General features: G+C 44.0%; 2 protein-coding genes across 3 annotated transcripts; one reads left to right on the top strand and one right to left on the bottom strand.

The window, feature by feature from the left end:
- Nucleotides 1-11,148, top strand: LOC118697947 (glioma pathogenesis-related protein 1-like). The gene is made up of 6 exons (XM_036400968.1): nt 1-396; nt 4,844-5,089; nt 7,055-7,164; nt 8,900-8,982; nt 10,135-10,161; nt 10,245-11,148. The coding sequence occupies exons 1-6, from the start codon at nt 217-219 to the stop codon at nt 10,394-10,396; spliced, it is 798 nt and encodes a 265-aa protein (XP_036256861.1). The 5' UTR covers nt 1-216; the 3' UTR covers nt 10,397-11,148.
- Nucleotides 11,149-12,920: 1,772 nt separating this feature from the next.
- Nucleotides 12,921-17,688, bottom strand: KRR1 (KRR1 small subunit processome component homolog). Of its 2 annotated transcripts, none has more exons than XM_036401545.2 (10): nt 17,588-17,688; nt 16,985-17,160; nt 16,389-16,523; nt 15,994-16,119; nt 15,816-15,899; nt 15,177-15,233; nt 14,524-14,694; nt 14,278-14,355; nt 14,058-14,151; nt 12,921-13,578 (listed from the first exon to the last, which is right to left on the bottom strand). In XM_036401545.2, exons 1-10 carry the CDS (start codon nt 17,673-17,675, stop codon nt 13,436-13,438), a joined length of 1,152 nt encoding a protein of 383 aa, XP_036257438.1. In that variant the 5' UTR covers nt 17,676-17,688; the 3' UTR covers nt 12,921-13,435. The 2 variants fall into 2 exon arrangements, with proteins under 2 accessions (XP_036257438.1, XP_036257437.1); XM_036401544.2 differs by having other exon boundaries at nt 16,985-17,163.
- Nucleotides 17,689-22,013: the final 4,325 nt, after the last annotated feature.

Below are 22,013 nucleotides of genomic sequence, written 5' to 3' on the forward strand. Positions count from 1 at the left end.
GGCCCACGCCCCGGCACCCCCGGCGGGCGCAGCGGCCGCGCTGAGGGCCAGGCCACGCCCAGCCGCCCTCAGGCTGACGAGGGGCTCTATAAATACAGGCAACCGGGCACCGAGCCCGCCGGGTTTCAGCACCACCTGCTCGGGACGTCTAGGGATGCTCCTAGATCCACCGTGGTGACTTTCTGCTTGCACCATCTCTCTTCTTCTCCCTTCTCAATGACAGGCAGATTTTCTACTTGTGCGCTGGCTTTACTACTCTTTTGTTATTCCTCTGATTCTTATGATCCATCGACATTGCCTGATCCTCGGGATCCAGAGTTTATTAAGCAATGTGTGCAAACCCACAACACGTTGCGGTCCAGAGTGGATCCACCAGCCAGCAACATGCTCTGGATGGTAAGGGAATCTTCATGACTTACGTACAAATTTGTAGCATTGTGATGCTGTTTATGATTCTCAAAGATTGCTTTTGTGATCAAATGCAAAAAATCAGAAAACAACCCCACAAAAACCTGGGGTCATAAGACTGACCGCTTTTCAAAGCAGAGAAGAAGGCTGTAATTATCGGGTGGGATATGTGCAGTTTAGGTGTGACTGAAATTCCTCACCCGCAGCCGAAGATGCCCGCCCTCAGCCCAGCGGTGCTGCTGGGCTCTGTTGTGTGAGGAGCCTCTGGTTGCGAGGCGCCACACGCAGCTCGGCAGCCGGGGGTGCGGGGTTTGTGCACCTCTAAGCACAACTTTCCTGCTCCAGTCGGCGAGGGCAGATCCTGTTGCCAAACAGCGCCGGAGAGCTTTCTCTGGGCATTCCCTGCAGGGCTCTCACGGACTGAGCCAGCAGGGCGGCAGCTCCGAGGGGCTGGCCTGCAGGGAAAGCCAGAAAGCACCAAGTTCATTTTCCGTGTCTGGTTGTCAGACACTAAAAGGTAAGTGCCCCACTTAGGAGGGGTAACCGCACAGTAATAAAACTTGAATTGCAAACATGACAGGAAACTTACTTAGTTTCGCTTCTAGATGCATTTTTTAGATCAGCTCTCCTCAGCTGTGCATTCTGGCCTTCAGAACATGTTCTTTCGACTCTGTATTTTCTACCTTGCTTTACTGGCCCTAAGCAAACAAAATATTGTTAGGATGTGTTAAAAGTGCAGTGTTTGTATTTTTAAATTGTGCTTAATTTCTTCTTTTGAAAAAGTAAAGAACTGAAATCTGAAAAAAAAAAAAAGGAAGCATAAGAAACAGACAAATAAATTGCATCTAAACCAGTAACTGAATCATGGCAAGTTTCTTCAAAATACTGCAAAATCCCTAGTCTTAAATATGACCTCTTCCAGGAACTATTTAATGTGGAGGTAGCAGTGCAATACATGATAAAATCTATTACAAAACTAAAAGCATTAGAACTGAAAACAGTATTATGAGTGGCCCTTTGCACTTAAAAAAGGCAGAAAATAAGATGGTGCTTTTATTTCACAAGGAGCTTCTTTTTTGCTGGAAGTAACTGTCCACCTAGATATGTGAAAATTAAGATTGAATTCAGGACATTCTCATATTTTGGAAAAGTAGTTTTTAAAAGAAAATGCAAAATAGAAACTCCTTTAATTGCAAGTAACAAAGCTCAACCATTGGTATTTGTAATACATGTATTATAAAATGAGAATGTTGATCTAAGATTTTTTTCCCTGACAAATGTGAGCCCTTTCTCATCCACCCAAAGCACTACTTAGTTCTGTTCTAAGGCTCCTCAAAAACAGCAGAGTCTCACCAGTTTCATCAGGGCTTTGTAACAGTCTCCTTTGAATTAGTGCTGCCTTACATCACTTTTCACATATTATGCATTAAATTTTTCCTCCTTAAGTCAGCAAGCAACTTGTTATAAAATGAAAACTGAGAAGCAGTTAATGAGGGGGGGAAAAAGTAAGTATTTTTTCCTTAAACAGCAGTGATATCTATATGCAAATCTCCCTGTCCTGTGCATTTTCTCGCATGCGATTCAGTCAATCTTTCTGTTTAAGTGCAGTATTATAAGCAAATATGGAGTGTAACTGCAGTTAAACTAAAAATAATTGTGAACATTTCTGTACACTGCTTTTCATCTGTCAGCCAGATTAAGTATTCACACAAAATGGAAAGTATATTTAAACTTACTATGCAACTTTGAACTTAGTATTATTCATACCTTTATCAAAGTTTAAACCTATTACTACTATAGGATGAGGGGAGGAGGTGCATGGACTCTTAAAAAGCAGAATGTGAAAAAAAAAAGACCATGAAATGCAAAGGTGCATCCCCCTGTCGTACTTCTTTCATAATGATCATCTCAGAGCCTTGACAAGATGTGAAATGAAAGCTTCGGTCTTAACTGTCAGGGTTATCTTCTAGGACTGGAAGACAAGTTCTGTGCAATGCCAGATTTTATCCATTGTCCTGAAAAAGTATCTAAGGAAATACCAACTGCTTACTTGAAATAAGACTCCCTGCCCCAAATTTCGTACTCGATGGACTGAGTTCCTATCTACATTATTTATGTCCTGGTTTTGTGGGTGTATTTGGTTTGCACAAACAGGTTTTGAAAGCAGAGGGGTCATACTGGGATGGCTTCTCTGAGAAGCTGCCAGAAGCTTCCTGAATGTCCCACAGAGCCATTTCCCTGCTGCTGGCCAAGGCCAAATCCTTCAGCGACAGTGGCAGTGCCTCTAGGATATTTCATTCAAGAAGGGGAAAGGCTGTGCACAAGCAACTGCAGCCAGAGAAGAGTAAGAACATGTGAGAGGAGCAACTCTGCAGACACCAAGGTCAGGGCAGAAAGGGTGGGAGGAAGCACTCCAGGCACTGGAGCAGAGATTCCCCTGCAGCCTGTGGTGCAGCCCATGGTAAGGCAGGATGGGACCCTGCAGTCCATGGAGGTCCATGGAGGAACAGAGATCCACCTGCAGCCTGGGGAGGACCCACACTGGGGCAGGTGGAGGCCTGGAGGGGGCTGTGACCCTGTGGGAAGCCTGTGCTGGAGCAGGGTCCTGGCAGGAGCTGTGGCCCCATGGAGAGAGGAGCCCGCACTGAGCAGGTTTGCTGGCAGGACTGGTGACCCCATGGAGAAGCCACTCTGGAGCAGTGTGCTCCTGAAGGACTGCATCCTGAGGGAGGGACCATGCTGGAGCAGAAGAGCTGAAACCCTGGGAAGGACTTACATTTGGAAAGTTTGTGGAGACCATCTCCTGTTGGAGGGACCCCACACAGGAGCTGGAGAAGAGTGTGAGGAGTCCTCCCCTGAGGAGGAGGGAGCAGGAGGGAGTGTTTGATGAAGAGAGCATAACCCCCAATTCATGTTCCCTTGTGCTGCTGGGAGGGAGGAGGAGGAAGTGGAAAATCATGGAGATTATCTTAGTGAAGTTATGTCCTGGAAGAAAGAAGAGGTGCGGGGAAGGTGTTTAAAATTGTAATAAATACAATTAATTTCCCCAAGCTGAATATGTTTTGCCCATGACAGTAACTGATGGATGATCTCTCTCTGTCTTATCTCAATCCAGGGGCCTTTGTTTGCATTTTCTCCCCCCTCCCCAGCTGAGGAGGGCAGTGATAGAGTGGCCTTGGTGGGCACCTGGCCAGTGTCCACCCTACCACATTGGGAAAATACACCCTCCACAAACATTAGGCAAAGGAAGAAATGGAAGACATAGGTTAAAAATTTTTTTAAATCTCCATAGATGCATTTTGGCATGATCTGGTGGTTTTTAATTACTAATTGGTAGTGTAAACAATACAATACAATTGTTTCAGACTTAGCTATGGTACAAAAAAAGTTACTTAGTTAAAACATAGACATAAAATCCAACAACCTACCTTTGTTAGATTTTACCAAAATCTACAAAAAGGTAGATTGTAAAATGCACCTTTTCCTTCATCATTTCTGATCCATTCAAAACAATTTCCTTAGCATTTTCATCATTTGCAGAAGCAAGTAAGCTATTTTAATTAATTCAGAAGAGGAAAAATAAAAGTTTATTTTTAAAAAAAACTTCAGTACAAACTAGTTCAGTGCTAGATAACTTCATTTACATAACACAAAGTATAACTAGGACCACAAGCATACATCTGTGGTACTGTATCTACCAGGAGGTACAATGTTGTAATTACTCAAGGTGTGGGCACAAGAAAACCCAGCAAGAGCAGACACCACCTCCAGTGCAAACAAAAGGCATTTACATAACTCAGTTGCTTAAATAGCCACTTTCTCTAAAACTGAATAGCAAGTGAATGAGTCATTCCACAAATATGAATTCAGCACTCAGGTTTCAAGCCACCAAACAATGATGCTCACCAAAGGGTTGAGTTTAAACTGTCCCCAAAATCACAGTGTGCTTGTGAACTGACCTGCCAGCCATGGCCTTAAGCAAAAATGAGGCTACACAAGACTTTTGCATTATTGATATGGTAGGCATAAGCCTCATTTTCCAGTTTCCATGTAAATTCATTTTAATTTACATTAATGTTCTGTCATGGCCAGCACAGCCTTGAAATGCTCACTGTGCCACAAACACTGTATTTGGCTGATGTACAGCTCTTGGTGTCCAACAGGCCAGTCAGCCAAGATCATTCATCACCCCAAAGAAATTTCTTCAAGCTTAATCAGCAATTTAAGTTCAAATCAGAAACAAACCTACAAGCTGATTTACCATGTAGCTCTGTAAGTCTCCACAGAAGTAAAAAATGAATGAACCAAAAGCATCTACACAATTGAGATACAGCTTTTCCTGAGAGCTGCTCTGAATTATTGCACTGCCAGTATAACAAAGTGATTTTTAATTGTTTATTTTGTGATTTTGTGATTTTAATTCTTTATTTTGCAGAGTTGGGATCCAGATTTAGCAAAGACTGCAAAAGCTTGGGCAAAGAAATGCTTATTTAAACATAATATACACCTCAAAGAGCGAGGGAAAGTTCACCCCAGATTTGCTACTGCTGGGGAAAACATCTGGACTGGCTCGGCTTCTGTCTTTACTGTGAAAGCAGCCCTCGCCTCTTGGTACGCCGAGGTCGAATCCTACGATTACGACACCAATAAGTGCACTAGAGTATGTGGCCACTATACACAGGTAGGCATTGCATTTCTCCATCTAAACCATGAACCAGCTTTGCCATTTTGATACAAAACCTCCACATTTCTGTTGAAGATTCAGTGAATCTTTCCAGGTTCTGTAGTCTTACTATATGTCTGTGTGCACAAGATGTTCTTATGTTTCAAATTATGGGAGGAAAAGAGTTGCAGTGTTATTACTTTAAATGTGGGAGTTTGTGGGGTTTTTTTGGAAGAAAATAGTGCAGCTATCAAGCAGTCAGATTAGCCAAGCAGTGGCTGAAAAACAGACAACAGCAGTGGCTGTGAGCTGCAGTGCATGCATGGAATGAGGTCTCAGCTCTGTCAGGCAGACTTCAAATGCCAATGGCTGGAGAAGTAACATAATGAAAAGAGATGTCTGCAGTTCTGCAAACATCATGTGCACACTTTGTCCAACTGCTGTTCCCAAAGGAAGCAGGCAAAGGGAGCAAAAGGACTGCAGCTGCCATGCAACCCTGCAGTCACTACCCACAGCTATAGGAAAGCTTGCAACAGCAACTCTAGGCTTAAATTTTGACCTGAGGCTATCTAATATTTTTTGCTGAGATACACATGTGCTTTTAGGACTTGAGCAGATGAGGTGAACGAGGTGGGCTTTCTGAACTTGTGTGCAGAGAAGATACTTGGATGCAGGAGATGTGAGAGGTGACTGTACTGCTCTTTGAGCTTGCTCTCAAGAACATTGCAAGAGTCAGCACCTGGAAACGGCACAGCACACCTTACCTGGCACTAAAGCACAGTGCTGTTGACCATGGTGTTTGTAGAGGAGTGGCCCATGCAATTTCATGGGCGTAGAAGAAAAAAATAAGATTATTCTCACTTGGAGTTAGCAGTGATAGCAATTGTAGCTAGAAGATGTATATCTGACAGCCTCAGGAGGTATCCTTGGGTTTTTCCTGTCAGGGAACTCATCATTCCGCTTCTTCCCAACTGTGGAGAAGAGAATTTTCCCTGGGCACAATTACTGCAGTTACCACAAATCATTGCTCAGTCAGTGGCCTCCTGGGATAGGGAAGGTCCTTTTATTCAGTCCTTCACAGTCCTCAGGAAAGTTATTTACAGCTGGTGCCAGGAGCAACCTCTGCTCTGCCACTGCACTAAGAAAACCCTCAGGAGCCTGAGGATTGTCCCATCTTCCCAGAGCTGGTACCAAACAACTATAAACAGAAAGGCCCAGTCCTCCCCTTTAAGTCAGTGGAAGCACAAATGTATTTATGTTCTAAGTTACCAGGATCCTTCCATATTGCTCATGTAGTCAGTCATTGCTGCTGTTTTATCACCCTCAAGTACTGCTGTGCCCTTGTCTCCCCTCTGCTGCAGTCATGGGACTTAATTTTCAGGACTGCAGCATTTGGCTGCACTCTGATAGGATGCTGGGTTCCACAGAAAAGCTTCTGGTAGAGAGAGGATCAGTAAGTGAAGTAATGGCCTTGCCCCTAGATTATCTTAGTCACTGCCATGATGTTAAAAGGCAGGAGTGCAGTCTAAACACAATCCTCCTCCCAAAGCACCAGTGCCTTCTGAAAATTTGCTTTATGTCCCTACAGGATTTAGTGAAGGGGCAGCCAGCCCTCATAAGAGCTGTAGCAGATCATGAAGCCTTTTCTGAACAGGTGTGAACTCAGCTCCCACCAGCAAGAAAGATAGAATGCTAATGGATTATGTTGAAACAAAGGAGGTGAACTTCACCTTTCTCCTTTGCAAGAAAGGAAAACAACCTGTTACAGCCAGTTGTGTCTTCTTTCTGCACAGTTTTAACAAATATATGGTGAATTGGGTAAAATAATCAGTCTTTTTTCAGAACAAACTATGATTTATGAGATCCATTATTGTCCTCCTCATCCCATTTGTATGTGATAAAACAAGAGAGAGCATGTCTTCTTCTAACTCTTCAGGTGCTGAATCAAAGCCTTGTCACCAGTGTATCCATCTGTCTTTGCAGGTAGTTTGGGCTACAAGCTACAAGGTTGGTTGTGCTGTGCACTACTGTCCCACGGTGCAATACATCTCCATACGCAACGCAGCACACTTCGTCTGCAACTATGGGCCGCCGTAAGGTTTTTTGTTATGAATATTTCACAGGTCCTACCCCTTCCCTTCCACAACATGCAAATTTATTAGATCAGTCCATTTAGTCCTTTTTTTTGTGGGAGGAAATAGTCTCCAAAATAGAGAAGAGGTACACCTTTGTCCAACCAGCTGTTTTTTATTTGCTAGATGAGGGCTGTATATTGGAGACAAAAAGTAGCTGGACTGGAAGAAAGGATTAAATATAAGATGTTGACATGAAAATACTGAAATGATCATCTGAAAGTTAATCCCTTGCTCCTAAATGCCAAGATGGCCCCATACAGTTGCCAAGTCTGAAGATATTCCCACACGTGCCTGAGGAATTAAGCCCTAAGTCAATGGCTTGGATAAACAGTGAATTGTGCAGTGCTGGCAGCCTGCAGTTTTAGCAGCTGAGGGCTGCTTAGGAGGCTGAGGCTGCTCAAGACAAAATTTGATCCAGAGGTCCTTCATGTGCATAGTTAGTAGGATATCCAGCTAGGATGGATGTATTATTCTCTGCTCCAGCTAATTAATACCACCTCAGTATAAATGCAGCTTTAAAAGCCTTTGCCCAAGCCATGTTGGGCCAAAGCCAGGCAGCCCTTGAGCTCAAGTAAGTTTGGCATTCCTTTTGCCCACGTCTCATCCTTGGAAGAATATGTACCCCTGACTAAATATCTTGAAATGACACAGCTGCTGCTCTCCCCAGAAGTCCCACACCCAAATGTGCAGAGGGCCAAAATCCCACTGGATTTCTTGCCCTGTGTTGGCATGGGGAAGAGGAGTAGTCCCTTCACCAGCACCCAGCAAAGCAGATAGGGCGCTCTCTGGAGAGGCAAGGTGCTCTAGAGAGGGCTTTAAAGCTGGGCCCTTCCCTGCTGGGTGAGGACACCACAAATGGTCAGTTGCATGCTGACAAGTGGAGGAATGTCACATCCAGCTGTTGATTTTGAGAAGCAGCAGTTTCATTGCTTTGTTTCAGCTCTGCCAAGGGCCCAGGCAAGATTCACACACAGTTTCCTCAAGTGAATGTACTCTTCAGCTTAGACCAAGCAATGAAAGCCTTGCCTTGCTGAAAGTAATGAGGTTTTACCATGAAGTTTCATCTCACTGCTGAGATTTCATGCTTACAAAATCCCTCTCTGTGTTCATGGGCAGTTTGAGGCATGCTGTAAGTCTTGCTTTGGCCATACTTTGAGCAAAGCACTGAAGCTGTGTTTGGTGCAGTATCAGCCTGAGCAGAGGTAGTTGGTCCCACTCACACCACTGGCAGAGGGAGGTAGCAGGAGAGAGTCCTACATCACTCCCAAAATATTAAACAACAAATGGATGAAATCACCACCTATGATTCTCCAACACCAGAGCATTCCTCTTCAAGGCTGAATACACACATACATACACACACAGTAACTGAACCTGCTCTTGCTTCCATAGCCAGAGCCAGCTGTGAGGTTCCAGAGTCTCCATGCACAAATTACCCAACTCTGAGAGTGCTTTAATTCCCAGGTTTGCAATGCTGCTGTCTCCAAATTTCTAAACAGGGTGTCCCATTACACCTAATCTCTTCTGTTTCTCTGCATGTCTTGGGCACAGGGCACTCAGATGGAACTCTTGAAAAAAAACCCCATCATTCTATCAACACAAGTGAAGCAGAACTCAGGTTAAAACCTAATTAGCAGTAGTTATTACCATCTTCCCAAGGGCTGTTTGAGAGCCGTGGTGTTTTCCTTTGCAGAGGGAATTACCCAGTGCGCCCATACAAGACGGGAACAGCGTGCAGCGAGTGCGGTGGTGAGAAGTGTACCATGACAATGTGTCGTAAGTAGAAGACAACCAGATATCCTCCCCAAGCATGTGTAGAAAGGGAAAGAGCACACAAAAGATAGTGGCAGGAGGCAGGCACAGCACTCTCCTGTTCCTAAATATAGGCTGAAAACCTGCAGTCAGAAGCCAAGTGGGTAGTAGTACATAAAGAGAGGGGATGAGGGCAGAAGGAGCCTGTTTTCTGCCCTGGGGAGTGATGGGAGGGGTCTGCTCTTCAGGTGCTGGAGGGTGTGTTACAGGAGATATGGTGGCTGCAGTTTAAAGTTGTCACCCCTGCCAGAAATAACTACTTGCAGAAACAGAAAGCAGAGAATGGGATACCTGTCCTGGGGCTCCAGGTTATCCACACCTGATGTGTGAGCTGTGGCTTGAGCTGGTGCAGGTCCAAGCAAGCTTTGCCCCTGCCATGCCACTGCGGGTGGGGAGAGCAGCCATGGCACTGCCAAAGCTGCTCTCTCCACTGACCATCAGCCAGGCCATCTGCTTTGCCCTAAGCACTGGGAGAGACAAGGCTGACATGCAAGATCATTCACGGAGATGCAGTGCTCAACTCAAATCTGACAGCCTTCCTGATATGCCTGCACTTGGCTTTTTAATGGCTGCATGGAGTCAGGAGGGAAGGAGAACTGAAATTTCCATAAAGACAAGGCACTGTGCTGTGGCCATTGGCCTGTGGGGAGCTGAGGATATGGTCACACTTTTCCCCAGCACTCAACTATTGGTGAACTAAAAGGAGTGGGAAGATGCTGTTAGAACATCAGCACCTAAGGAATTTAAGGGAGTCCTGGATTCACAGAGCTGTTTAATGTTAATTGCAGGCTCTCAAAACACAGGCCACAGGGCAAAAATCAGTGATCTCGGGAAGCACACCCGGGGGGGGGGGGGCAGGGAGGGGGGGGAGTCCTTTCTCCACCAGCCACTGGTGATAGAAGTCAAAAAAGTGTGATGAACCACTCCTCACCAGAGTCCTGAGAGTCACTGCAGGACTCTCCCAGAGTCAGCAGGTCTTTGCTTTTTCCTGAGAAGAAACACATCAGCTGTATTTGTAAGCCCATTGTGATGCTCACATTTTCATTCCCTTTTGGTTAGAGACAAATTGTTTCTAAATTATAAGTGTGCTTCTGTTTACTTCTTTTCTCTCTCCAGAAAATGAAGAGCGTGACAAAGTCATTGGTAAGTACCACTGGAATTACTGCTTCCTTTTGTTGCCCTTGTTGCAGTTATACTTGAAAACAAGTGAATTGTTTTGTTTACAGAGGATTCCAAGTGGCAACCAGACTGGGACAGGCCTGCATGTGATGAGTTCTGCATCTCCGTTATTGCTTTAAGATTAATACTCCTTATACTGATATTTGTGGCCTCCTGGCTCTTACCAAAATATTGGTCTCTAATACCTGCCAGTGGGTAGCACGCATGTAGAAGACCACAAGAGCACCTGGCTCAACTCATCTCTTCCATTCACATAAGTTACAGGCAGCACAAACATTGGTAGAGACATTGTTTGCAATGTGATTTACAAGTACAGAAATAACATCTTCATTGCAGGTCGTAGTTACAAGCACTGATAAGCAGCTTTCTCATTGCTCAGAACCAGTTAAAAGTTAAAATAGATTTCGATGTTAAATTTGTTTTAAAAGTTAAAAAGTTAAAATATTATTAAAGTGGAGGAGTGTGCATGTGATCTAGTGGGCATGATGGCACATAGTCCAGGCAGCACACTAAGGTGCAGGCAGCTGCCCAACACACTTTAGGAAGGGCTGGAGAGTGTCCAGCCCTGGAGCCAGGCCCCAGGACACAGCCAAGGCACAGGCAGAGTATGCACCTGTCTCATTCCTATTGCACTCTTATCTTGGGCACTCCGACAGCAAGATGCAGAGTGGCCTGTATAATTTAAATTTTTTTAAGGAATTTTTGGATCCCTGTGAACTCTGGCATTTGCATCCTGCAGCAGGCAGTGCACTTCCCAGTCTCATAGAGCACTTGTCATTGGTACTTTGCTTTGCTCAGAAATTGTTTTAAACTCATGGCATCTGTGCCTAAACAGTTTCACCTGTGTTTACATAGTTATGTATCACTGCAATCTTTCCTGTTGTGGTTTATTTATTTTTTTGAGTATAGGGGTCTTACTGCTGTTTCAAACAATAAATTGTTCTTTCCTTCTTCCTGTGTATGGCAGTCATGAATTTGCAACATGACCTAAAGCTTAACTGCTGGTGCACAAAATAAACCTAGATTCAGCTCCAACTTGCACAACACTAGAAACAATACTGGGAAACATAGAACTCCAAATAAAATCACACTGTGCCCATAGTTACAAGTTTGGTTCAACAACTGCCAAAGAACAAATCTCCTGGAACCTGCACATCTGGAGCAGGCAGAAGGCTGCGGGGACAGCTGCTGCATTCAGCTCGGTATGTCCTCTACCAACCACAGTCACTCAGCTCAAGCAGAGTGTGGAAGCAGCAGAGCTGCACAAACTCACAGCTGGACCACAGCAATCCCTGTCTACACTTTTAGAAGCTTCTGCACCCTGTCCCTCTGCACACACTGCTGTGGGGGAAGCTGGGAAGTTCCCCTCACCCCTTCATTTCTGCAGTACTGTCACCACAATACCTGTCACTGTTTCTGCATGCCCACTCCTGACCCTGACCTTACTACTGGCATGGATTTTAACTGAAAACACTGGAACTGGGACCCAACATTTCTCACATTACACTTCCAGATCATTATCTGCTAGTACTCTTATACTAGAATCATTTCAATATCACAACATTCCTTGAATAAATAATTTTTCAAAATGCAAATATGTCTGGGGACAAAATTACGAATTTCATGCTTGATATATCTTTATATATATATACACACATCTTTGGTGACTGCTGGAGCCTCCATAGCCAAGACAGCACACTCAGAGACACTCCAGTGTGAAACCCAGGTCTTAAGTTCCATGTACTGCAAAGTCCCAACTAAAAATCAGCTGGCAAGTGGCACATGGGCAGCAGGATGTAATGTGTGGGTACTCCTCCTGCACAGGGCTCCACAGCAGACCTTGCAGCACAGTCTCTGCCCCCCATGTGGGGTAGTGTCCTACTACTGGAAAGAGGAAGGCAGGAAAGAGAACCAGATACACTGCTGTGTCCGGGGAGCTTAAAATGAGCTCAGCAGGAGTTCTCTCCTGCTTAGTTTAATTAATGTGTGGTCTCCAGGAGAAGAAACAGAAGCAATGCAGAGACCTGAAAGTTCAAAATGTTAACAGTTTCATTTAACTATATACTTAAGCAGCTCTTAGGAAATCCTAAAACCTTCCCTTAAAAACCTGTGGGCATAGGGGGATTAAACCCCCAAACTTTACAATGTGGCATCTATCAAACAAAAAAAAGGATGTGTTTTCACCTACTAGTTTCAAATAAAAGGTCACTAAAAGGCATTGAGCTGCATCCTTCTAGAAGAACCATTTCCACTGCATGTGCAGTGACAAAAATTCCAAACCCTAGCAAAGGCACTCAGAATCATAACGTTAGTGTGGCTCTATCTCCCCCTCAATACATTTGTTTCTTTAATCTCAGACATATGAAATAAGCAACAGCTGCTCTGCTGGTGCACTTTATTTCATCACATTTCACAGTTTTGGGAAATTGAAAAACCTCTAAACTTCCTTTAAAATAGGGCAAGTGCCAAAAAACCCAAAAACCATAGGAACACATTTTTTAAAGATATTCTTGCAAGAAGGAACTAAACTAAGAATATATTTAAAAGTAAATATCACAACTTTTTGCTTTCCCTGCAGCACAATCCCTATGTAAAGACACTTGCTTTATACCATATTCTGTGTAAAAACCCATCAGGATAATGCTAATAAATGACAGTTTATCATTGTTTTCCTGGACAACACAATGAAGGTTGTGCAGTAGATTAACTAAGGTTTCAGAACATTGTATTAAAATAGTTTATTAACACTTAGACAAGACACACAAAAAAAATCAGCTTTTACAAAAATAAAAGCATTATATAGTAATAAATCTTGCCTCCCTAGCAAAAGTTATCACCACAACTTGAGGCTCCATATTGTCTGGCAGTCTTTTACAGAATTACCTTGAGCTTTCACCTTCCCAGAGTTATCTGGCCCAAATGTTTAACACTCCACATTAAACTCATCAATGTTTCTACTGGGAAACCTTCCCTTTCCCTATCATATCATAGATGGATATGATCCAAATACATTCTCTTACTATATCAAACAACACAGCAGCACAGATTTTCTTCACCAACCTCACCAAGCTTGTACAGCTGTTGTAGGTCCTCTAATTAAACTGTACTTAGGAAAAGAGAATGATCATTTACTTAGTCTTTTCTTGTCCGTATTACACTGACAGCAAAAAATCTCCCATCTTCAGAGTGTAAAAATGTTCATTATCAGAGGAGACAAGTAAACATCTTGGGTGGTGAATTACTTCTTTTTCTTTTTTTTCTTTTCATCTGCTGCCATTTTTAACTTTACTTCTTCCTCAGGAAGCGCTCCTAATTTCTTCTTCTTTGCATTCTTTACCTTTTCTTTGATCGCTTCAATATCAATCTTTTTCTCAGTGGAGGCTACACAGTAAGAAATACAAAGATTGTTGTTTCTCCAGTTAAAAAAATAAAACATTTAAGAACATCAGCTCTTACTCTGCACATAGTGTGGTTTTACTTTAACCTTTAGAAAAAGTTGGAACTATTAAAAAAGGTTAGAACTATTTACCCTATCTTGTACAAAAGTTGTGATGTAAGTTTTGCAACTAAGTATTGCTTTCTGTTTACTTGAATGTAAAAGTTATGGCAGCATCACTGTAAAACTGAAAGGCAAAAACTGATGAAGCTCAAACAACCAATTGAGATTGACTCTTCAATAGAGAATTACCATTTTATAGGTATAAAATTATTGGCTAGATGATCTTTCTACTGTCCCTGGGCATGCATCTTACCACCAGGATTTTTTTTGCATGATCTTTCTTTTTCCTAGGCTGTATTTGCAAAATCACTCAGCTTAAAAATTGGCAACAGAAGATTTTACAACAGGAAAAAATGGTTACCTTTCTTTGTTTTCACAGCTGGCTTTTCCTTTGGTGGGATAAAAGCTTTATTTCTTTCTTCTTGTCTTCTCTTGACTGCATCTGCTTGCTTTGCCTGAATTTACCAATAAAAAGGTCAAGCAGCAACAGAGCAGGGCAAAAAAGGACAAAAAAAAAAAATCAGATTCCAAGTCAGCAATCAAATGCTTTTTAACTGGACCCTGGATTAATACAACTTTACCTTTATCTCTTCCATTTGCTTGCGTTTCTTCTGTCTTTCTTTCAAGAAGTATTCACCACTTGCCAATTCTTTATCAATCTGTGTAAGACAAGTAGCAAGAAGCCTTAGTTAATTATGCATTATAAGCCAGACCTGTAGTATCAGGGAATCAGAACATGACAGAAAAGGCCTCCCCAACTCTTTTTACAAAGAACACAATTTCAGGTGTGCTATATTCCTGCATAACCAAATAAGGATTCAACTGACCTGGCTTTCTGGCTGTGGAGGTGGGAATGGTGTGTACTCCTTCTTAGTATTTTTCTTCTTGGGCTCCTTGCGTTTTTTCAAGTTCTTCCGCTTGAATTTAGGCAAAAATCTTTCCCAACTTTGTGTCCTCAGTTCAGGATCTTTTGCTAATTCCCTTTTGATCATCAAAGTCTTCAGTAGTTTCAGAATGTCACAAAGAAGTTATTAAAAAAAGAGTATTACAGTAGAAGCCAGGAGATCCAAACTAGAAGTTTACTAGACTGTCTTAGAGGGAATATGCTACATTCAAACCTTGCACAACTCACTTCATTAAGAGCAGAGGAGCTTAAATATGAATAGCAGAACCAGAAAGATGTCTCAAAACAGGGACAGAATGCACAGGAGAAGGTGCTTCAGTTTAAATGAGCAAGTATCAAGCCAACAATCAAAGGAGAATGTTTCCTTTGATTTTGCAGATACTGCCATTATGGTGTTACGGCAATGTATCCTAGTAAAATGAAGGATATCAAAGTCAGTGGTTTTTATAAAGCAGCACACTACAGAAATTCTCAAAATAGATTACCACACAGAAACATGCAACTTTTTAACATACAACCCTCTGGGAAGAAATAGCATTTTCTTGTAAACAAAGATGCACAGTGGACCATGCTAACCTTGATGTTATATATGGGATGTATATTCTTCATTGTGTCCAGAACAACTTTTCTAACCTGTATTGAGTACAAAAGAAGAACAGAAAGCTCATCAAGCATTTCATATGCTAATCAATTAAAATATCAGCTATAACACACTGTGCTTCCTCTGCCACCCCGAAGTAGTAACATTTAAAATTACAGAAACATTAAGGATGGCGAAGATCTCCAAGATCATTGATTCCAGTCTTTAAAAAGCTAAAGCACAGGGTTAATTGGAAGGAACAGCAGTTCAAAAATGGCAATACTATTGTCATGCTTCTAATAGACTCCAGCAGGCCCCACAAATAATATTTTCACGTTACCATGGATGTTATGGTGTTGTGAGGAACTTGCTTTTGACAAGCATTCTTCTCCCACATAGTTATTAAAATATCTACAGATGCTTTTTCTTCCAAGACAGAAAGATCTTGGAGTCTAAACAAAATTCGGCAGCTAAGATGATAATACTGTGGACATTCATGCAAATGTAGCTTACGAACACACAGCTGAAAAGTCAGTGAGATACTGCCAATATTGCCAGATTTTGTGTATCACCCACCCTCGAGCTGGGCACAGAAATTTGTTTGCTACACAAATGGCTCATCTACCTCATCTTACCTCTTTTAGCCCACTAAAGGGTCCAAGAGCTGAAACAGTGTTGCCTTGCACCATAATATAACAGTTTGTTAACAGTTCCAGGGCCTACACCAAAAATGAAAAGAAATTAGTGTAATATGAAGACCTGACACAAATTTGGGTCTCAGTATTGTGTGGTTACTACACCTCTAGGAAATACCTTCAGAGTAGATCCTTTTGGCCCAAGAAGCCGTGCTCTTCTTTTTATAAAAGTCTCTCTCTTCCTCACCAGAGAGCCTATCTTAATGATGTCACATGCAACGTCATCCTGAAGGATACGAACTGCCTAAAGAGAAGCAGACAATGTCATCTGAATTCAAATGTATTACTCATAGCAATCAAGAGAATACTTCAGTTTATTCTTCTCCCTTTGCTTTCATATATATTTACTTTAAATATACATTTTATTTTACTTGACTCGCTTGAATTTCCCACATTTTTAAAATGTAGTATTTTATAAGTATTATGACTGAATTTAAGTATAACATTGTGATAGAATTTAAGACAAAAGATAGGCATTTTGATAGATAAAAACTTTCAGGATTTATTACAGACCTGCTCAAATGGAACGCTTCTTGCCAGAAGTTTTATTAAGTCTCTAGCCCTAATGATTGCATACGGATCAAAAGTCTTCTTAGTGGTAGTGACAGTCATGCTTCCCTCAATTAGATCCAGCGCTGCATTCACATACTGCAGAATTTGAAAAGATACACCAGATCATAATTCAGCTTTGGCAGTAAGCAGTTAACTAACAGAAGGCAGATCTATTTTCCGAAATTTCTTGAGAGACTTTTAGCTTAAGAAAATTCACACACACAAAACCAAGACTGAATATGTGTCCAAGGCCCAAAGCACCACCTCTCTCCTCTCCCTGAATTCAAGCACAGCAAAGCTGTCAGTGCCTGGATGATGAGCTATTTGCTGCTGCAAATACTGTGCTGACAGCATTTACAAAGAACTGCAAGTCTGGATACACAACTCTTCACCAATTTTGATGACAAAAAATGACACTGCTAATTCAAAAGGCAAGCACAGTAGAAATTCACAAACATGGTATGAGAAAAGCAACTTGCACTGTTTTCATTAGCTTAATTAAGACCTGTATGTCCCAAAAGGTAAAGTTTAGTATCAAAATGGTGAAAAGTTCATACATGTTCCCCCAAGGCTTTCTGGACAAGTGGCCAGCACTCTTTCAAGTATGCTTCTCTATACTTCGGGAACAATGTTGCAAAACTGCTTTCTTCCAGTAGCCCTCTGGGATTATCCTCTCTTGTAAAGGCTGGCTCTTTCCATCCATCTGGCACAGTGAGAAGTTCAGATTCATCAACTGCTATTAAAAAGAAAAAAAAAAGCTATTGTTATAAGAAGATTGATTTAATACACTGTTAAGTGTGGTTTGCATCTCTTCTGACCTTAGAAAAATTACTGCTTTAAACTCTTTGTATTAAAAAAAACAAAAAAACAAAAAAAACCAAAAAACAAACAAACAAACAAACAAAAAATAAAATCCGCAGCTGAGATATGCACTGTTGATCTGGTATATACAAGATGATTATTCAAGTATATTACACAGGAACAAGGCACAAAGTGAGGCGAGGAAGCCGAGAGCCCGAGAGCAAGCACACCACAACACGGCACGGCCGCTGCTGTCCCCAAGCACCCACCAGCCGCCTGTGCCCTCCGCAGCGCCCCACGGAGCCCCCCTCATTCCGCGGCCCTCCCAGCCAGCCTCCAGTCCGGCATCCCGCCCTCACCTGGCGCCGCTTTCTTCTTGTTCTTGTGCTTTTCTCTGCGCTTCGGGCCGGGGCCGGACCCGCTCTCCTCGTCAGGCACGGCCGCCATGTCCGCACGCGCCGGAAGGGGCGGAGCCGGCCGCGCGGAGCTTCCCCCGCGCTCTGTGGGACCGCCCGGCCGGAGCCTGCGCCCCAAAACGCGTGTGGAATTACTCGGGTACTGCGGTGCTCGTAACTACAGAAAAGGGGCTCCTCGAGAGACCTGGTTTTTCAGCTGAATAACGTACTGTTCAGTTGATTAATCCGGATAGTAAATAAGGAATTTAAGGTTTTCTGGGGGATGCTCTTCATCCTCTTCCCTGCCCCTTCCTGTACACGTACCTGAGCATTTCCTTCAATGAAGAGCAAGAATGTGCCTCCTCCGCTGTCGTTTGTGGACACCATGAAAAGCCAAGGGGGTGAAAAACTGGAGGAGACCTTTAAGAGCAAGAGCACTCGGAGGCAGCACAGTGTTGTCTTTGGCAGGTGCTCACTGCATTTGTTCATAAAAAACCTGCACTCTACGATATTTAATTACCTAAATGATGAGGAAGAGACTTCTATCACCTGATCTATACCTGAGTAAAATACTAATTTAAAAATCAGTTTTGACTCTCCTAAAACCTCTCCTTCGGACCTTCCTTCCTATTTTTCCTCGCCTGCTCCATGTGCCAGCCCTTTGCACTGTTCCCCATCTCCCACAACGAACAGGATTTACTTCCCAGTCCTTTCTGTCTGCGAGCTGACATCGAGCTGATGCGAGCTTTGAGCCATTCATGTTAATTTCTGTCTCTCAGCATCCTTGAAGCAGGGGCCGGGAGCGGTTCCCGGCGAGGGGGAAGAAGCTGAAAGGGGAGCCCGGGGGCCCCTGGCAGAGGGTGCTGGCGGCGCTTGGGGAGGCTGGTTACCCATCCCCGGCCCCGCTAGATGGCACTGCCCGCCGCGCTGCGCGCAGCGCCCGGACGGAGCTGCCTCCCGCGGCAGGGACAGCACCGGCAGGGAGGGATGGAGGCGGTGGGGAATGTGCTCCCCCTCCGCCCAGACAGCCCTGCCCCGCCCGGCACCGGGTTTTGGATGCCGGATGCCATTGACATTGAAAGGTTCCGTGTCCCTGGACAAGCACAAGGAGGCAAATTTGCCTCAGCTCTTGGACACGGGAGCTTTCTGGGGCTGCTTGCCGGGCTGGCATTCCTCAGCGCTGCAAAGCCTCTGAGCACAGGACGGGGTCCTGGCCGGCTACAGGCAGCCGGTGGATGCGAAGGGAGGGCTGGGGCTCCTGGGGAGGAGGCGCGGTGGAGCGCATGAAGCGCACGGTGCGCCTCTCTTACCTGAAACCTGCACACGTGTTGTGAAAGCGCAGCAAAGCAGATGTGGAAAGAGCTGGAGGGACGATAATTAGTTTAGTTCTGCTCTTGTTTAGTGTCTGATGACTCCTGTGGTGCAGCCCACCGAAAAAATCATGGGAGTGGGCTGTGGAAGGGGCATGTCCTCAGCGCTGGGCAGTGGGAGTAAGCCTCCTGGTGGGATAAAAGAGTAAAGAGGCTGCAATCCATAGTGTTGAAAGTGTGAAAAGAAATTACAGGCTGCAGCCTCCAGCCTGCCAACCTCCTAAGTAGTGTTCTTGCTTGCTTGTGTGTGCATCCCACACCTCCGAGTGGCAGCGACAGCCTACTCATGTGCCCTGTCCTCTCCTGCATCCCAGACCCTCGGCCAGCTACTGCTCCAGTGGGGTCACCCAGCCCCCAGCCCCTGTGCTGGAGGAGAAGTGAACAGTGTTAGGGGTAAGGGGCAAGGGACTGGGGCCTTGTGACTTCCTTTTTAATGATGGGCAACCCTCTGTGGTCCAGTGCTGCACTGAAACGTCTCTTTGCCTGATCAAGACAAATACACTGAAAATAACAGAAAATAGAGGCGGTAGTGCTAACAGACTTGGAAGATGTGATTTGAGAAGGGTCGTCAGGCCCCTCTTGTTTGATTCTTTGAAGGAGACAGTATTTTCTCACCTTTCCTCTTACCTCAGTATCTGCAGTCTGGCTGGATACAAGGAAGCCACTTCTCTAAATTCCTGATAGGATCAGGATGCTCCCACAGACCTGCTCTGCTTTTCCAGACAGCAGCACGTGTATATCATTTTTACTATTCACAGCTCAAATGCAATAACCAGCTGCTGCTCATTCAGCAGGGTTAGGAAGCTGATGACAGCTAGCTACAGGGACAATGGCTGCTGAGGGGACAGGGACTGGCACTGCTGCCCAGGTGACTGGGACAGGGATTCTGCAACCCCACAGGAGCAGGGTCCTCTGCACACTGGTTTGAAGCTGAGCTCCCAGGCAGGAGGGATAGTGTGAGGGCCACCGCAGTGGTGGGGCACAGTTACCACAGGTGGGGATGCAGTGCTGGTGCATGCTGTAAATCACTGTGCTCCACCACCCCTTCCCACAGGGTGTGCATGCCCTCCCAGCTCTTCCAGGAGCAACATGTTTTCCAAAATCACCTTTCAGTGGCAGCACATACCATCCATGTTCAGTGTTCTCCCCATTGCAGTGTGGGATGGAGAGACCCAGGTGCAAAGGGCTCCTTCAAAGTCCTTTGTCTGAATAGTACAGATCCTAGTCTGGCAAGACCCCTACACCTGGCCAGCTCTGTGTGTGGGTGTGTGTGTCTATGTGCAAATGTTTTTTTCCTCTTAAAAATAAAGTGAAGGAATGAAGCAGCACAGCCTCCCTCACACACATTTATATGATATGCTAAATAGGCAGAGCACTGCTGTTAGAAGGAAGGTGCCTCTTTATTATGCAGCAAAGTAATTATTTCCCAGTCAGTAGATAGGACTCCAGCCACTTGGCACTTTCTTACGTGCCATTTTCCAATCCAAAAGAGCAACTTGGGATTTTGTGATAATTCAAGCAATCAGATGAGCTCATGCACATGGCATTCATTTGCTAGAAACACCACACAGATCCCATTCAGCCCTAGCACTCATAAATCCATGTGACACTTTTATCTATTTATAAACTTTTAACAGCAGGTTATGATTGTTATGCAAGCCATTTTCCAGGGATTAATAAGCAGCTTTTGTTGATGGCAGCAAGAAGGGCCATTAACTGCTCTGGGACAGTCATTAATCTGTAGTAAATGCTAAGCATTTGGATCATTTCTGTGTAATTAAATAATCAATACTGCCTTTTGATTCAAATAAGTGGAGATTTGTATTTCAAATTTATCTTGGCTTAGGGTGTTCTTAATTCTTTTAGTTTACAACAAGGCAGGAGGCACGTGGACAACCAAGATTTTCTCCTGGTGTAACAGGCTCTTAAAGTACCAGGTGTTTTATACAAAGCCTTTCAAGTGGTCAAAATAGCATTCAAACTGGCCACCAAAACTAATTCATTGGATTGGATGGAGAAAAAAATAATCATGTGTTGTCCTTTTTCATAATAGACTACTTTCATTACTGGAAAAAAATTAGGTGACCTGACCCTGGGAGGTAGCCTGGAAGAATTAAAATAATCAAACAGAAACTTCTCCTGCCCAGCCACCCTCAGATAAGTCCATTTTATTTCATTCCCTGGCTCACATGACCTCTGCGTCCTCAAGTGGATGAGGTTGTGGTGTCATTTCTCCATCTCCCTCTCTCTCTGCCTTTATCTCTCTGGGCACGGGTGTGAGTCACTTCTCTGGTTTTGTTTTGTTCTTGTCTTTGCTGTGGAATCCATTGATCTGCAGAGGTGCTCACAGATGATGGTATTGGTGTCCACTGCAAACCTGGCCAGGCAAGAACACACCACAGTGGGGCTGCTGCCTTCACCACACACCACAGTGTGGGCTGCTGAGCTCACAAAATGCCCCAGCAGCAGAGTTCATCTTTCCCTTTGAAAGAGAGCAGAGAGGCCAGTTCCTGCTGAACCCTCAGAGTAACAAGGAGCTGGAAAATGAGAGGACTGTAAGCCACAAAGGCATCTTAAAGGGCTGGCTGGAATAGCAAGGCAAAGATAATTTATGGCAGAAGGATGAACACAGAATAAGTAGGAAGAACCTATAGGTAAAAAAGCTTTGTCTGGGAAATTACTTGTTTGCAATAAAATTGCTGTCATTTTAGGGGCAAGAAAAGGATGAGAGCCAAACTGGGAAAGGAATTTAGTGTCATGAAATCAAACCAGCAGGTTTAGATCAAAAGGTCTTTGGAGCAGGAAATGTGCCTAATCATGTATTCATGTAGTGACTGACAGAATGAGGCTTTTGTCTTGACTTGAGTCTCTGGGAATCGTCAGAAAGCAAACACCAGACCAAGGCAAGCTGCACCAGGACCTCTGAGATATACAAAGTGGAGTAAAAACGAGAGTGAAGGTGAGTGGGGGTCAGGGGTAGGTGTATCAGAAGATGGGGAAGACAAAGGCAGGGGCCTGAG

Source organism: Molothrus ater, chromosome 5, assembly GCF_012460135.2.
Source record: "Molothrus ater isolate BHLD 08-10-18 breed brown headed cowbird chromosome 5, BPBGC_Mater_1.1, whole genome shotgun sequence".
Taxonomy (NCBI): Eukaryota; Metazoa; Chordata; class Aves; order Passeriformes; family Icteridae; genus Molothrus; species Molothrus ater.

Bases quoted from the DNA above. Each gene is read 5' to 3' on its own strand.
- KRR1 (XM_036401544.2), bottom strand. From the start codon at position 17,675: ATGGCGGCCGTGCCTGACGAGGAGAGCGGGTCCGGCCCCGGCCCGAAG. The intron at 16,524-16,984 runs GTATGAACTTTT...CAAATTCTGCAG, and splicing joins AGAAAGCCTTGGGGGAACAT to TATGTGAATGCAGCGCTGGA. The intron at 14,356-14,523 runs GTCAGTTGAATC...TGTCTTACACAG, and splicing joins CTCCACAGCCAGAAAGCCAG to ATTGATAAAGAATTGGCAAG.
- LOC118697947 (XM_036400968.1), top strand. From the start codon at position 217: ATGACAGGCAGATTTTCTACTTGTGCGCTGGCTTTACTACTCTTTTGT. The intron at 397-4,843 runs GTAAGGGAATCT...TTTATTTTGCAG, and splicing joins CCAGCAACATGCTCTGGATG to AGTTGGGATCCAGATTTAGC. The intron at 10,162-10,244 runs GTAAGTACCACT...TTTTGTTTACAG, and splicing joins AGAGCGTGACAAAGTCATTG to AGGATTCCAAGTGGCAACCA.